The 17,560-nt window shown below is 43.7% G+C and overlaps 1 protein-coding gene across 2 annotated transcripts in view; it reads left to right on the top strand.

Annotated features, from left to right (window-relative positions):
- The first annotated feature begins 525 nt into the window (after positions 1-525).
- The window catches only part of kalrna (kalirin RhoGEF kinase a), a 205,455-nt gene continuing 188,420 nt past the window's right edge, over positions 526-17,560 (top strand). The window contains exon 1 of one of the 2 annotated variants that reach the window (XM_052606894.1): positions 526-746. In XM_052606894.1, coding sequence (XP_052462854.1) covers positions 680-746 — 67 coding nt within the window. In that variant the 5' untranslated portion in view covers positions 526-679. The remainder of the gene's footprint in view (positions 747-17,560) is intronic. The other variant, XM_052606893.1, reaches the window with a different exon arrangement.

Genomic DNA, 17,560 nt, shown 5'->3' with positions numbered 1-17,560 from the left:
ATTAGAAAATATTTCAACAAAACATTCGTATTTCTTTATGCTGTTTTGATTGAGTCAGCCTACATTAGGCTACAGTATTCAAGTTTAATGTGTTTTATACTTCACACTAATTGTTCATGCAAAGAGGATCAATCAAATTCAGGCTCTATCATTATCGATCCGGACAAGACCGAACTATTTAGTAGGCTATTCTTTTTCACCAGGCCATATTCACATTCACTATTGTGTCTGATATTTTCTAATTGTCTAGTCACTTTATTATTTCACTTTATAAACCTACCCTACCTTAAATTATATGTACGTCTGCCTATGTACTTTCTGAACCGGAAGCTCCTGACACCAAGACGAATTTCTAGTGTGTGTAAACTTTTACTGTCTATGGTGTAAACACACTTGGAATTAAAGCTCTTTTGATAACCGCTCCGACCGGAACAGACCAATTCGCGAAAGAATCGACCAGTCCAATTGGTGAAGCGGTTCAAAAGAACCGACTCAAAAGAAGCGAAAAAGCCATCTGAGGAGGAGAGGCGCATCTGGAGACAATAGGAGCCAATGCAGAGCTGCGCTTTGTCGCTCAGATCGAGGGCTGTGCCGTCAAAACACAGAAGTAAAGACATGATGGAGCGCTGAATCTGGATATATTCCCCGTTGTTTTGAACTGTGAGATCTAAGAGGAACGATGAATTCTGCTGAAGCGGCGGAGGACGGACCCAATGATTCAGACACGGATGCCTTCTTCAAAACAGGTACGATGAGAGGAGAGATGGAGAGACCGGATCTCCGCAGAAACATTGGCTTATATTACAACTGTTGGAGCTATATATATATATATATATATATATATATATATATATATATATATATATATATATATATATATATATATATATATATATATATATATATATATATATATATATTTTTTTTTTTTTTTTTTTTTTTTTTTTTAAATGTATTATATAAAATGTATTTTAAATATTAATTCTACAACCAAAAATATCTGCATATTATCTGCAATATATATATATATATATATATATATATATATATATATATATATATATATATATATATATATATATATATATATATATATATATTGTTTTTTTTTTTTTTTTTTTTTTTTTATAATTACTGTGCACCTTTGCATGACGTTAACCTTTCGCAGTGTATTCCTCTTTAATTAAACAATTGCTTATTTAATTTATTTTCACAGCTTTTTAATCTTATTTTGAATTTCTTTTAATGGATCCTTTGTTAATAGGCAGACTTATTTTATTTATTTTTTTCTCAGTTATTCAATTTCATTATAGCCTATTATTTTGCGTTTTTGGCACTGCTTTGGCAATGTAGTTTTTGTTTACCAATCACGCTAAATTGAGAAATTGATTTTTTTTATTTTTTTTTTTTATATATAAACTCAATGGAAGATTAAAGAAAAAGATGGAACCTGAAGTCAAACTGAAACTAATGGGATTAATCATGGCATTATGTGGTTTAAGGATGCTTGAAGTGCAGCTTTGTGTGATGGGGATGCTGAGCTTTAGTTGGCTACCGTTATCCTGTTTGGATTGACAGCTACAATGAGCTTTAGTCTGAAAGCCCAGCCCCGCACAGCACATTTCTCCTGAACAGTACCATACAGCTGCTTGATAACTTCTCATGCATTATTTCTCAGGATTGTGGTTATTCATTTGTATGCTATAAAACACAAAATGGCTGGCTCATTGCCAACTAAGTGTGAAATCATTGTCACTTTTATATCCTCAACTGGGATTCATGCTGGACTCATGAGACCGTGATTGGAAAGAAGCTAATTCCAAACACTCCTCTGTTAATATGTGTCATTTGTGCAAAAGCACTTTGCTTTTGGGTGCTGGATATTTCAAGAAGTTTTTGCTGGGAGGTGTGCTTAGCCTCAGTTTGTGGCAGGCTTTATATCAAAATCATCCTCTTCTATAAGCTTTTGGTCTTTACGTTAGGAAGACTGGAGTCTACAGATTTTAGGTCTGGCGATTTTATAATTGTTGCCATATGCACAGCTGTAACAAGCAATTTCCTCGTAACATATGTATCTAAGCTATTTATGTTGTTCATATTGTCTTTGCAAAGTGGACATAGATATTTATAATGTGTCTTTTGAGTGAAATTGTCAAATATTAACAAGGATTTCACAACAACCCTTAACGTCTAAAAGTGGACATGAGGTCAAAATCGAGGCATGACCTTGCTGTATCATGTGGAGTATCTCTGGAGTTTATAGAGAGGAAATGGCTGATCGAAATGCTAATGTTTGAGTAAGTGGTCCAAGCTGTAAGACCCCTGCTGAGGAGGGATGTAAAAACCCTGCAGCTTTACACAGCGGGCTGTAGGTCAGGATGCTGGTACATTACAATCTCTCATGTGCACACACATGTACGACTACTACAGAAACTTGTTTTTCCACTTGTTACCTCAACTACACAAATGTGCTGCCTTTATTTCTGTCTTCTGAATGTGAGTGGGGCTCAAGGTGAGGTTCTTTGGAGGAAGTGTGTGAGGTATCTCAGTTTTTGAGCTGAAGGTCATATCTGCCAGCACAAGCTGATAAATAGCAAAAGAGTTTCAGAGTTAACTCACAAAAATAGTTGGAACTCCTGGACCATTGGAAGCATCTAAATGTTGACAGACTGAACCAGATTTTTACATTTCTAAAGATTTTATTTCAGTTTTTTTTTTTTTTTTCAGACCTTGCTACCATAATAAAGTGCTGTTGGTGGCTGCCAGGGTGTTGATTTATGGTTAATAGTGTGTTCCAGGTGGCCACAACAACAAGTCACTATCACAATCCAACCTAATTTGATGGGAAAACATTGGAAACTCATTGGAAATACATTTCTACCAGAAAGACTCGGGAGATAGAAGAATGTACGAAGCATACATTTATTGACAGCTCAGCGAGCACAATTATAAATTTCTTTGGCGGAAGGCCCCGTCCATGGTTCGTAATCCGAGGGTAGCGAATCTGCATTTCCTGCCTGAAGACGAAGGCAGGGGCGCAGCAGACCCCCCCCTGGAAGGTAAGGACAGGACCATCCTGGTGGTGGTGGGGAGGGTGGAGGTTGTTGTCGCGTTGGCATCTGCGAACTCAAACATGTGTAAGTACGATCTTTTATACAGGAGTATAAAGACGTGATTGGATAATGAAGGTAATTAGTGACGAACTGATTGAGTCTTCCTGGCAGAACTTAGGCTAAAGCTTCCATTTCTACCAGAAAGACTCGGGAGATAGAAGAATGTACGAAGCATACATTTATTGACAGCTCAGCGAGCACAATTATAAATTTCTTTGGCGGAAGGCCCCGTCCATGGTTCGTAATCCGAGGGTAGCGAATCTGCATTTCCTGCCTGAAGACGAAGGCAGGGGCGCAGCAGACCCCCAAAATTAGGTGGATTATGAGACCTCCAGACGGGGCCAGCCTTCCCCCCCAAAAAAGTAGATGAAGTATACCCACCAGTTGAGAATCCTAAGGTTCCTGGAAGAAATAGAAAGAGAGTTAGCATGACCAGTATAATGACGTTAGATTAAACTTCTTAAGTTTTACAGAAATAGGCCAGACACAGACAGCCATGATAGGCAGGCACGGACAGGCCTCGTTAGACCAACAGAAATAGCCACGATAGGCAGACAAAGACAGGCCTCAATAGACCAACAGAAACAGCCATGATAGGCAGACACAGAACGGCCTCGATAGACCAACAGAAATAGCCACGATAGGCAGACACAGACAGGCCTCGATAGACCAACAGAAATGCCACGATAGGCAGACACAGACAGGCCTCGATAGACCAACAGAAATGCCACGATAGGCAGACACAGACAGGCCTCGATAGACCAACAGAAATAGCCACGATAGGCAGACACAGACAGGCCTCGATAGACCAACAGAAATGCCACGATAGGCAGACACAGACAGGCCTCGATAGACCAACAGAAATAGCCACGATAGGCAGACACGGACAGGCCTCGATAGGCCGAACATAAATAGCCACGATAGGCCAGACGCAGACAGCCACGATAGGCAAACGCGGACAGGCCCCAATTGGCCGAACATAAATAGCCCGATAGGCCAGACGCAGACAGCCACGATAGGCAGACACAGACAGGCCCCAATAGACCGTACATAAATAGCCACGATAGGCCAGACGCAGACAGCCACGATAGGCAGACACAGACAGGCCCCGATAGACCAACATAAATAGCCACGATAGGCCTCACGCAGACAGCCACGATAGGCAGACACAGACAGGCCTCAATAGACCAACAGAAATAGCCACGATAGGCCAGACGCAGACAGCCACGATAGGCAGACGCAGACAGGCCTCGATAGACCATACAGAATAGCCATGATAGGCAGAACACAGACAGCCTCGATAGACCGTACAGAAAAATAGCCATGATAGCCAGACACAGACAGGCCTCGATAGACCATACATAAATAGCCACGATAGGCCAGACACAGACAGCCACAATAGGCAGACGCAGACAGGCCTTGATAGACCGTACAGAAATAGCCATGATGGCCAGACACAGATAGGCCTTGATAGACCATACAGAAAAATAGCCATGATAGCCAGACACGGACAGGCCTCGATAGACCAACGGAAATAGCCACAATAGGCCAGACGCAGACAGCCACGATAGGCAGACACGGACAGGCCTCGATAGACCGTACAGAAATAGCCATGATAGCCAACACAGACAGGCCTCGATAGACCGTACATAAATAGCCACAATAGGCCAGACGCAGACAGCCACGATAGGCAGACGCAAGACAGGCCTCGATAGACCATGATTAGCCACGATAGGCAGACGCAGACAGACCTCGATAGGCCGTACATAAATAGCCACGATAGGCCAGACGCAGACAGCCACAATGGCAGACGCAGACAGGCCTCAATAGGCCGTACAGAAATAGCCACAATAGGCAGACACAGGACAGGCCTCAATAGACCATACAGAAAAATAGCCATGATGGCCGGACACGGACAGGCCTTGATAGGCCGTACAGAAATAGCCACGATAGGCCAGACACAGACAGCCACGATAGGCAGACACGGACAGGCCTCGATAGGCTGTACAAAAATAGCCATTATAGCCAGACACAGATAGGCCTCGATAGACCGTACAGAAATAGCCAGGATAGGCCAGACACAGATAGCCACAATAGGCAGACATGGGACAGGCCTTGATAGACCGTACAGAAAAATAGCCATGATAGCCGGACACGGACAGGTCTCGATAGACCGTACAGAAATAGCCACGATAGGCCAGACACAGATAGCCACAATAGGCAGACATGGGACAGGCCTTGATAGACCATACAGAAAAATAGCCATGATAGCCGGACACGGACAGGTCTCGATAGACCGTACAGAAATAGCCACGATAGGCCAGACACAGATAGCCACAATAGGCAGACATGGGACAGGCCTTGATAGACCATACAGAAAAATAGCCATGATAGCCGGACACGGACAGGTCTTGATAGACCATACAGAAATAGTCACGATAGCCGGACACAGACAGGTCTCGATAGACCGTACAGAAATAGTCACGATAGGCAGACACAGACAGGCCTTGAAAGACCATACAGATATAGTAACACCACCACCAGTAATTGCATGAATTTACCTGATTAGTTACAGGAGAGCTTGCTGAGCTTCAATTATGGTTTTGAATCAGGTCTGATGTAGGATTCAAATGCTTAGGAAGACCATCTGCCCATGATCTTAACAGCTGATGTAGAGATCCCTCATTCAGCTGCTGAAGTAGCTGCCCCAATTCTGAATGAATGGCCAGTAGATAGACTGCAGCTTTGAGAACAGTGGTTAAGTGAGTTCTAAACAGCCTTGAAAAGGGGGCTCCGTTAGGAAAAATAGAGCTGGTGCGTTTTAGAAATTCTAGGTCGGATTTTTAAGAAATTTCACCATGCAGAGAAGGGACAGGATTATTGATTTTAGAATTGTTAAGGTGACACCAGAACCTTGCACATCGGTTTTGAGTGCTTGAGGAGAGTGTGAAGAATTTTTGGTCCGAATCATAGATCTGAAGGAAATGCCGCGAGCAGGATCAAATTGATTGGTTTGAAGTGAATTCCCCTGGAAGCATAACCTGTAGAAAGCAGATAAACACTGCCTCCAGAAGAATATTGAGGTACTTTGAAGGAAGGCCGTAGCAGATGGAAGTAATTCATTTTGCAATATGGGCAGGGTAATAGGCAGACATTTGTCTTTAATTTGTTGGAAGATTTAGCTAACCCCTCAAGTAGTAATAGAACTGAATAACCAAAAAGCTTGAAAATTTGATTATAAAATTTAGCGTGGATTAGATGCTGGCAAAGAGTCTGCGAATAGAGAAATTAAGATTGCGATTTTTTTTTTTTTTTTTGGACAAGAAAGGAGCAACGGTCGAAATTAGAATAGGAACGCAAAAAATTGGAAGGAAAAACATTAGAAGCGGACCATGCAAACGTGTAGGCTTGATTGTAGAGGGAGCGACGCCTTTTCCAGCTGACGTAGCACTTCGTTTAGTATTATGTCTGCTAACGGAGGGCAGACTGAAGAATCCGGGTTGGCTGAGGGCACAGCTGTCTGTTTTTTTTTTTTTTTTTTCTCTTATAATATTAAGTTGAGGTATTAGAGGTTAAGTTTAAAATACGCATAAATCGAATTGACTTACTAGCACACATTGCTAATCTTGATGTAAACAATTAAACATTGTTTGTCTTAGCAATCTTATCAAATTCTGAATATTTCCACCCTGTAACGAATAATTTTCTGATGACGTCAGTTTGATAACATGAGCAGAACCTACTTAACGCGCCCCTCCGGCCGTTAGTTAGTTATGAGTGATGGGCGGTCACACTGCACTTTTCTCTCCATTGACTTCCATTCATACGCATGCGAATGCGTCGGACCGGAAACGCAAGCTTATGCGAAAAATTTTGCATTTCGCTGCGTTCCAAAGTTCAAGTTTGGTGAACTCTGACCAGGGAATTTGCATAACGTGAGGATGTGGACCAGTAGAAGAGCGATACATTATTGCATGGCCTCTGTACAAAAATTCAAAAAGGAAGCGCTATATACTTTAGCTGTTGCACAGCGTCCTAGTTTATAATACATTAAAAGATTTATAAAAGAAAAGCTGCATGGTTTGTAGTGTCGACGGGAACAGGTGATACATTGGAATGACAACGTTTTATATATATATATATATATATATATTTTTTTTTTTTTTCTCTCTCTCTCTCTCTCTCTTTCTTCTCCCCCTCCTCCCCTTAGGGTGTATATATTTATAGAGAGATACAGAGTAACGTTACAATATAATAAAACGCTTTCGACGCCGTTGCAAAAGACAGTGCTAGCAAACATAATAATCCATCTTGTAATAATTGAGGGGAGACTGTTTTATCTTGCTCCCGCCCATATTCGCAGTGGCGTTCGAAATAATTTCGCATGTTGAAAGTCAAGTGCGACCGCGCCTTGAGACGGAGACCAGGAGTGCAAACAAACCATGCCTGCTAATTAATATTCGGTTTAAACTGGAGATATGTCACTACTCTGAAATAAGGTCAGCAGCAACTCGTGTCACGTGGAGTTATATGCCAGCTGACGGAGCATTGAGCCGAATCTTACCTACGACTCAAAAGAAGGGTCCATATACGCATCAGCTTGGTAGATCCGGTGTTCATGATTCACTAGCCCAAGAGTAAGCCATGTAAAGATGAGGTGAAAGCAGCGGTTCCCTGCATCTGCAACCATAGAATCCCATTAGAGTATGAACTTTCAGGAATAACGCAAATGAAAGACTGAATAAGCAAATATTAAAGCATAGGATTAAAACAGCGAATCTCAAGTGTGCTAGACAGAGCTTTTTTTTTTTTTTTTTTTTTTTTTTTTTTTAAGAAATGCGAAAAATCTTTCAGTATAAAGATTGTAGCGTTTATGATGAGCCTTAAAGTGCCTCATTACGAAGAAATTCTGAAAATTGCATGCACTATGATCAACATCTTAATTATGCTGTGCAAGTCAATAAACAAGCACGAAACGCCCAGTGTTTTATTTGAACGTGCAAGTATAAATCCTTGCAGAGAATAAATTAATGCCCAGGCGCCGCAAGTGCATAGAACAAAATGATACTTATAATGCTGTAGACTTGTGAAGTGATGGAGGCGAGATGCCGAAGAGACTGGCAGCCTTAATTCTGTCTGCTGGTCCGGAGAAACTTCATTGCTGCAGGTTCACGTGAGCGTACAGATGAATATTTGTTGATTGAGACCAAAGTCTTTTCAGGTGTTGAGACCCAAGCAGCACTGACGCGACATCTCGGAAAGCACCAGCGTTGCCAAGACCGTTTTTTTTTTTTTTTTTTTTTTTTTTTTTTTTTTTTTTTTTTTGTGGGTTGCCTTTTCTGTCCTGGGTTTGAGGTGACCCCAATAGTGTTATATATAGCCCCTAGAATGTGAATTCTACCGATAAATCCCTTTTGAACGCGATTGGGCTATTTTTTTTTTTTTTTTTTTTTTTAAATAGTAGTAACTGGTGGTTTTGAGAACCTGGCAACCCTGGCCTGGAAGCACACGGAACTCCGCCAATGTTCACATCCTCTGCCGAGAAAAGCTTGTAAATCATCCAACACAAACGACTGCAGATAATCACCGCGACACAGAGCTAAGCCAACGATCCCGTGTGCATCTTAGAGGAACGTCGAACTCTAGATAGTTTGCGGGGCACGAACTTAATTACAGCAAGTAGATGAATAAACACAACAGCTTGAGCAAGTACAATCGCGTCGGAATCTGCGGTTGTTGTCGCGTTGGCATCTGCGAACTCAAACATGTGTAAGTACGATCTTTTATACAGGAGTATAAAGACGTGATTGGATAATGATGAAGGTAATTAGTGACGAACTGATTGAGTCTTCCTGGCAGAACTTAGGCTAAAGCTTCCATTTCTGCAAAGCTCAAAAAGCTTGAAACGTTCGCAAAAATAATAGCAACCCTCCACAAAAAAGCTGACAGAAAATGGCTCACGATGGCAGTTTAGAAGCAATATTGAGGCTTTTTGTCTCACCTAGAACTTCAGACAAGTAAAGAACAAAGCAGGCTATTTTAGGCCTGATCATAAAGGCATTGTTGAGCTATGCAGAGCATTGGTTTTGAGATCTCCAGTGCCAATGATTTGCAGATGTTTGAAGGGCTGGGTGAGGAATCAAAGAGCAGAGGGGTTTTTACTGTGGTTTTACCCGATGGAAGGGAGGACATCTGCCTGCAGACCACAGCCGTCGGCTGTCATCAATAGATATACAGATACATCCTGGCAGCTCATGCCCCTGGGGCCAACCAAAAGACAGGAGGATATAATGGAGGAAGAGAGGACCGAGCGAATGGGGCCATAAATCCTCTCCCTTCTGCCACATCCATTTGTAGTGGGTGTTTGCCCTCCTAGAGAAAATACGTTACGTGGCTGAGTGAACAGTAATTTATTAAAAAGCGCCACACTCAGCGATCTGAAGAGGGTGTTATACCTTCAGCCACATATGGCTCACTCGCTCCCTGTGTATTCAGTATTCATGGTTAGACGAACTTCTATACCAAAACAGGGCTGTGAAAAATAAGTCTGCTTGAGTACACTTTTAAAGAGAGTGTTTATCATGACAATACATTTAAAAGAGTGTACTCTATATTAAAACCAAATGTACAGTTTATAACTGAATTTAGTTTGTATTTGGAGGGCTTTTGACCCCACATAAATATATATTTCAAATTTGGTTTAAAAAGTGTACTTTTGAATGTACTGACAAACATTTAACCATTTAAAGTCATTTGAATCTTCACAGCAAAATTGCAAGTGTTAATTCAACTCTAGCAGAGTTAAAATCAACCCCGAAAGAGTGTACCTATTGACCCAATCTTTTCAGAATTACATTAACACTCACTCTTCAAAGAGTTTGTTACGGATCACTCAAGAGACAGAGGAGTAACAGATAAAGATGTTATTTATTAAAGACACAAGCAGAGGAGCAGGTAGTGAGGAGTGGATGGGTGTTGGGATCCATGCCGGGAAGGTAGTGATCTCGAGAAGGGTAGGTGAACCACACACACGCACTGTAGGGGACTTGAGGACTTCAGAGGCAATCCTTAGAGATAAAGTAGAAGAGGAGTTAGTCCTAGTAGTTAGCACACAGGAATGTTCTTGTTGCGAACGTGACCGGACGATGACTGAGTGCGTGTGTGTGGCTTTTGTGGTGTAGCGATGATGAGCGGGTGATGAGGAGCAGGTGGTGATTGTTCAGTATTCAGGTGAGGGTGTGCGCTGTGATTGTGTGGAGGTGGAACCTGTGTTTGTAACAGTATCCCCCTCCCCAGGGCCCGCTCCTGAGGGCCGGGGACCCCGACAACGTGGTGGGGGTCCTCTTCCCCTGGGAGCAGGTCGGTTGGGGTGCATGGAGTGGAAGGTATCCAGCAAGGCGGGATCCAAGATGTTGTTGCGTGGGACCCAGGAACGTTCCTCTGGACCGTATCCTTCCCAGTCCACTAGGTATTCCAGCTGCCCACCACGCCACCGGGAGTCCAGGATGTCCTTGACCGAGTAGGCTGCGCCGTCATCTAGGAAGAGAGGAGGGGGGGGGATTCCATCTCGCCAGGTTCTGTGGAGGGAAGAACAGAAGGATGGAGAGGTTTCAGGAGTGAGACATGGAATGTGGGGTCAATCCGGTACCCAGGGGGAAGCTGGAGTTTGTAGGTGACTGGATTGATCTGCTGGGTGATTGTGAACGGGCCAATGAATCTGGGACTGAGCTTGTGGCAGGGTAGATGCAGGGGGATGTCCCGGGTAGACAGCCAGACCTTCTGACCGGGTTGGTACTGTGGGCCTCGGACCAGCGAAGGTCGGCTGCTGTCCTGCGTCTGTGGAGCGCCCGTTGAAGCTGGTGATGGGCCACGTCCCAGACCCTCTCGCTCTCCCGTAACCAATAGTCGACAGCGGGAACATCCGAGGGCTCTCCAGACCAGGGGAATAGAGGTGGCTGGTAGCCGAGTACGCACTGGAAGGGTGTGAGTCCGGTGGTGGGTTGACGGAGGGAGTTCTGTGCGTACTCGGCCCACCCCAGGAATTGGTTCCAGGAGTTCTGGTGGCTGTGACAGAAGGTACGGAGGAAGCGTCCGATCTCCTGGACCTTTCTCTCCGTCTGCCCATTAGACTGTGGGTGATAGCCGGAGGACAGGCTGATGGCCACACCTAGGAGGGAGTGAAACGCTCTCCATACCCGGGAGATGAACTGGGGACCCCGATCTGACACGATGTCCTCTGGGATGCCGAAGTACCTGAAGACATTGTTAATCATCAGTTCTGCCATTTCCATGGCAGCGGGGAGACCCTTCAGAAGAAGAAGACGACAAGCTTTAGAAAATCTATCCACAATTATAAGAATACATGTGTTATTGTCAGAGGGTGGAAGGTCCGTAATGAAATCCACCCCTAGGTGTGACCACGGGCGATTGGGAACGGGTAGAGGATGAAGTTTGCCAGATGGTAGATGGCGAGGACTCTTGGACATTGCGCAGCTGGTACATCCACTCACGTACCTTCTGACATCCGAGGCCATTTTGGGCCACCAGAAGCGTTCCCGTAGCAACGAGAGGGTTTCATTGACCCCCGGGTGACCAGTGCCAAGTGATGTATGGGTGGAATGGATGAGTGGAGTGCGCCGTGTCCTGGGGATGTACTGGTGTCCTGGTGGGCGACCCGGCGGGGTGTTGTTAGGAGCTTCGGCTGGAGGTAGAGTCTCTGCTGACCAGGTGATAGGGGCGACTATGACCTTGTCCGGGAGGATGGGTTCGGGGTTCTCTGACCTTTCTTCGGGTGCGTAACATCTGGATAGAGCATCGGCTTTTACGTTTTTTGCCCCTGGGCGGTAGGAGATGGAGAACTGGAAGCAGGTGAAGAATAACGCCCAGCGGGCTTGTCTGGGGTTGAGTCTCTTAGCTGCTCTAAGGTATTCCAGGATCTTGTGGTCAGTGAGAACTTGAAACGGATGTTTGGCTCCCTCCAGCCAATGTCTCCACTCCTCCAGGTCAAACTTAATGGCAAGTAGCTCCCTATTCCCGATGTCATAATTAACCTCCGCCGGGTTGAGATAGGACCGCTCCCACTCCGGTGGTTGAGGCGTCCACTTCCACAATGAATGGTAGTTCGGGGTTTGGATGCACGAGGAGTGGGGCGGTCGTGAAGGCTCGCTTTAGGGCCTGGAAGGCTTCGGTGGCTGCAGGAGTCCATGACAGGGATTTGGGCTTCTGACGAAGGAGGTTGGTTAGAGGGCTAGTGATAGTACTAAAATTCCGATTGAATCGTCTATAAAAGTTGGCGAAGCCAAGGAATCGCTACAGTTCCTTAATAGTGGTAGGAATGGGCCAGTCCCTGACTGCGCTTACCTTCCCCTCGTCCATCCGGATGCCACTGCGGTCGATGGTATATCCAAGGAACTGCACTGAGGGTTGATGGAATGAACACTTCTCTGCTTTCAGGTAGTGCTGGTAGTCCCTCAGGCGTTGCAGGACCTCCGCAATGTGGCGCTGATGTTCTGCCAGGCTCCAGGAATGTATCAAGATGTCATCGCTATAGACTAGGATGAACTGATGGAGGAAATCCCGGAGCACCTCATGTATGAAGTCCTGGAATACGGAGGGGGCGTTTACAAGCCCATACGGCATAACACAATACTCATAGTGACCAGTAGGGGTGATGAAGGCGGTCTTCCACTCGTCCCCCTCACGTATCCGGATGAGGTTATACGCGCTGCGGAGGTCCAACTTGGTGAATACAGTGGCCCCACGGAGATGTTCTAGGGCCGCTGGGATGAGGGGAAGAGGATACCGGAACTTCTGAGTTATATTGTTAAGGGCTCTATAATCTATGCATGGCCGTAAACCTCCATCCTTCTTGGCCATGAAGAAGAAACTGGGGAGGGGAGATAGATGGGCGGATGTATCCTTGTGCCAGCGCCTCCTTGATGTACTCCTCCATGGCCTTCTCCTCGGGAACGGATAGGGGATAAATCTATACCTGAGGCACTGGTTCACCCCGCAGCAGATCTATTGCACAGTCCCAAGGCCGGTGTGGAGGCAGCTTGGAGGCCAACTTAGGGCAGAAGACATCACTGAAGGGGGCGTAGCACTGGGGAATGGAGGTGGACTGGTTCTCGACAGGGCTTTCAATGGAGGTGGAGTAAACAGGTTGTAGCTCGGGGGGACGTTCCACAGGAACAGTGCAGCCGGAGATACATGATTGAAAGCAAGCTTCGCCCCACTTCAGGATTTCTCCGGTCTTCCAGGAGATCACAGGGTTGTGCTGCTCCAACCATGGGCTCCCTAGAATTACGTCAGCGGTTGAGTCCTCCAGAACCAGCAGATGGATATCCTCATGATGAAGGAGTCCTGTCTGAAGGGAGATGGGGCCCAAGCAGTGACGTACATACTTCTTGCTTAACGGCCTGCTGGTGATTGTGTGGATCTGGTAAGCGGCCGGCGTGGCCGTGGTTGGGAGCCTGAGCCGACGGCAGAGGGCGCCGGAGAAGAAGTTGCCGGCTGACCCAGAATCGAGGAGGGCGGAAACTGGAAGAGATACATCAGCTGCAGTAAGTGTCACAACAGTGGTGAGTGGTTTCATTTGGTATCGTGAAGGGAGGCACTCACCATGGGATGAGGAGGACGAACGGGGCACCAAGCTATGGTATGCCCTGGAGCTGCACAGTACAAACATAAGTTCTGGGCCAGCCGTCATTGACGCTCCGCCATAGTGAGGTGGTATGAGTCCACTATCATGGGTTCGTTGGCTGGTTCTGGGGAGCTGACATTCTCTGGTCGGCAGAAAGGTGTGGAGGAATGGCCTGGCCCTGGTGCTCTAAGCACGACTGCATACGAGTGGCGAAGCGGATGGACAGCTGAATGAATCGCTCGAGGCCGATGGTATCCTCGTATGCAGCGAGATGCAACCGCACTCTGGGTTCCAGTCCTTGGTGATAGGTAGTTAGCAGGGCTTGTTCGTTCCATCCACTGGAGGCCGCCATAGTTCTGAACTGTAAAGGCATAATCATTGACAGACATTTTCCCTTGTTTTAAATTCTACAGCCTCTCACCTATCGAAGAGTCCCAGGCAGGTTTGCCAAAAACTTCGCGGAAATGTTCGATGAAGCTAAAATATGACTGAGTCACTGGGTTATTTTGAGTCCAGAGAGAATCTGCCCACTGCAATGCCTTGCCTTGTAACTGAGGAATGATTAAAGCTACCTTAGATCAGTCCGTTGGATATGAGAGCAGTTGCATCTCCAGGACCAGTGAACACTGAAGCAGGAAACCGCTGCATTCCTCCGCCGAACCAGAGTCCCATGGCCTGGCCTGGCCATGGGACTGGCGTGCACGGCAGGTGAAGGAGGGATGACGGGGTCAGCGGAAGTGCTCGCTGGTGGTGGGGATGCTGGTGCTGACATGAGTGTCCAACGGAGTGCATCAACTAGTTCTTGGAAGGGATCCGTGAGACTCATGTTTGCGTCTCTTGTTGCTGGTCCAGTCATCCGTTACGGATCACTCAAGAGACAGAGGAGTAACAGATGAAGATGTTATTTATTAAAGACACAAGCAGAGGAGCAGGTAGTGAGAAGTGGATGGGTGTTGGGATCCGTGCCGGGAAGGTAGTGATCTCGAGAAGGGTAGGTGAACCACACACACGCACTGTACGGGACTTGAGGACTTCGGAGGCAATCCTTAGAGAGAAGGTAGAAGAGGAGTTAGTCCTAATAGTAAGCACACAGGAATAATCTTGTCGCGAACGTGACCGGACGATGACTGAGTGCGTGTGTGTGGCTTTTGTGGTGTAGCGATGATGAGCGGGTGATGAGGAGCAGATGGTGATGGTTCAGTATTCAGGTGAGGGTGTGCGCTGTGATTGTGTGGAAGGTGAACCTGGTGTGTTTGTAACAGAGTTACTTGTTTAACACTATGAATGAGTTATATGTACACAGTATAGAGTTAAAAAACAACTTTGGTCCACACCAGAGTGTTGATTTGTCCTTAACACCAGTATAAAGAGTTACAATTTAACACATTTAAGATATATTTTAACTCTTGATATTTTAACTCCAGTGTAATTAGCATAACAAAAACTATCCTGCACAGCAAAAAAGCCAGTGTCACGTAACTCAATTCAACTCAAATTTAACACTCCTGGATTGTATATATGACAAAAAATACATTAATCCACAAATCAATAGATGTTTACATTTATTTATTTAAATTGAAACATTTTAACTTTATCCCTGCACAAAAATGTCCTCACATTCAATGTTTTCAATACATGTAAACAACATGTTCTTACAAAAATTAAAACATAATGTCAAAGCAAATCAGTGTAAAGGCACAAAATAAGTATTCTTGTTTGGTCCATACGTATTCTTTCATTAGGTTTATCTACCTTTTTTGTAAATTCAGTTCGTGCAGCTTCCGGTCTTCTTTGCGTCCAGCTATACAGAACAGCTGTACAAAAACAGTTAGTTTTGCTGCTTGATATTGACAATTGATGTGTCCTATCACACTATTTTAATCTGTTATCTATATTATGAGCACACTTGTTTGTACTGCAAATTTGTGAGGGCACAAATGTATTTTGAATGGTGAACAATTTAACTCACTCAGTATAGAGAGTTTGGGTTTATTGAAAAGTTATTTACAAATATATACAAATGAATATATATGAAAATATATCAATATATATGACATATGAAACACACACACACACACACACACACACACAATACATATACATATATATACTGCTTATTTACACAGGCCAGAGCGGGCTGTTTACACTAGCTAGTGTTAATCCTTTAAAATTTAACACCACAACTTTAACACTTTACTCTAAAAGTACCCACCACTAGGATTTCAACACAGATTTTGCTGTGTTATATTACATGTATTTAAACACAAAAGTTGCCGTTCAGTACTTTTAAAATATATTAAAGTATTAGCTCATTTCCAGAATGAACATTTCTTGGCGATTTACTTCTTGGTTAATTTACTGATGATGTTTGTGTCTTTCTGTCTTAGAAATTAAGCTTTTTGAGGAAAACATTCCAGGATTTTGCTCCATATAATGGACTTAAATTGTTAAATTGTGGGCTCTACATGATCCCAGTTGAGGAATAAGGGTCTTATCTAATGAAAAGAGCTGCCATTTTCTCAAAAAATTATTTACTTTTTAACCATAAATGCGCACATCTTGCACTAGCTCCGCAATGCACGTCTGCAAGTTCATGGATTATGTGATCATGTTGAAATGTCAGGCGTGGTCATCCTTTCGACTGTGCACTCCGGTTAAAAAAGGTAGGGTAGAGCAAAAAACTAAATCTAATATTCTCCTCCAATTTAGAAATCCTCCGACATTAGTTTTACCTTTTTTGTAAAGGGCATTTGACTTTCTTTGCACGTTCGCTTTGTAAAAACACCAGTACTAACTTTTTAAAAGAGAATGGCAGATAATTTTGCTAGATAAGACCCCTATTCCTCGGCAGGGGTCATGTAGAGCCCTTTTAAGTTGCATTGAAACCGCAATTAGGACCTTCAACCCATTGATCCCTATTGAAATAAATCATATGGAGAAAAATCATGGAATGTTTTCCTCAAAAACCTTAATTCCTTTGCGACTGAAGACAACGACATGAAAATCTTGGATGATTTTGGGGTGAGTAAATTATCAGGATTTTTTTTTTTTTATACTGTAAGTGTACTAATACTTAAACTTTAAAAATAAAGTTTGAATATTACACTACAGTTAAAATTACTATCAAGCATATTACATCAAAATAAATGTACTTAAAGGCATGACAAAATATTACTAAAACAATTATTTAAAATGTGCTCTAGAGTAATTAACATTATATTTAACATTTTAATAACATTAAATCATTACTATTACATTTTTGCAGTTTTTTTTAGCAACATACTTTTAAAATTTGAAGTGCACTGATTAAAAATTAACACTTCTTTTTTATGAGTGTAGCTCTTTTTTAATCATATAATGGTTTATTTCTCTAAACCCATGAATACGTGAATATGAGTCATTGCATCTCCGAGTACATTAATTTGGTGGCTATTCTTAGTATAAAGAGGTTAGTTTCTGAGAAATTTGAGAACGACCTCTCTCCTCTCATAATAATTGTTGATTGTCATATTTGGACCCCTCCTTTGTTATCCTTCCTGTTATAAGCTGTTCCTTCCTTCAGAATTTAGCACTGCTTATTGAACAGTAAATTACTGTGTGGAACTGGCTCACAACATCAGATGAGGCAAATATGACTTTATATGCATTTATGAAATGAGCCATTGTGTGTTTTTGTGAAGGGTCTGTGATCTATTGTCCACTCTAAGGTGGTTATTAATTTTTTTACTTAATCAATCATCTGATCAATACATTGGGTGGAGGCAGGCCAGGCTTCAAGGGACATGAGGAAGAATATCTGCTAAAC

This window comes from Carassius gibelio, chromosome A9 (assembly GCF_023724105.1).
Source record: "Carassius gibelio isolate Cgi1373 ecotype wild population from Czech Republic chromosome A9, carGib1.2-hapl.c, whole genome shotgun sequence".
In the NCBI taxonomy this organism is placed as follows: Eukaryota; Metazoa; Chordata; class Actinopteri; order Cypriniformes; family Cyprinidae; genus Carassius; species Carassius gibelio.
This window is presented reverse-complemented; position numbering and strand designations above follow the sequence as displayed.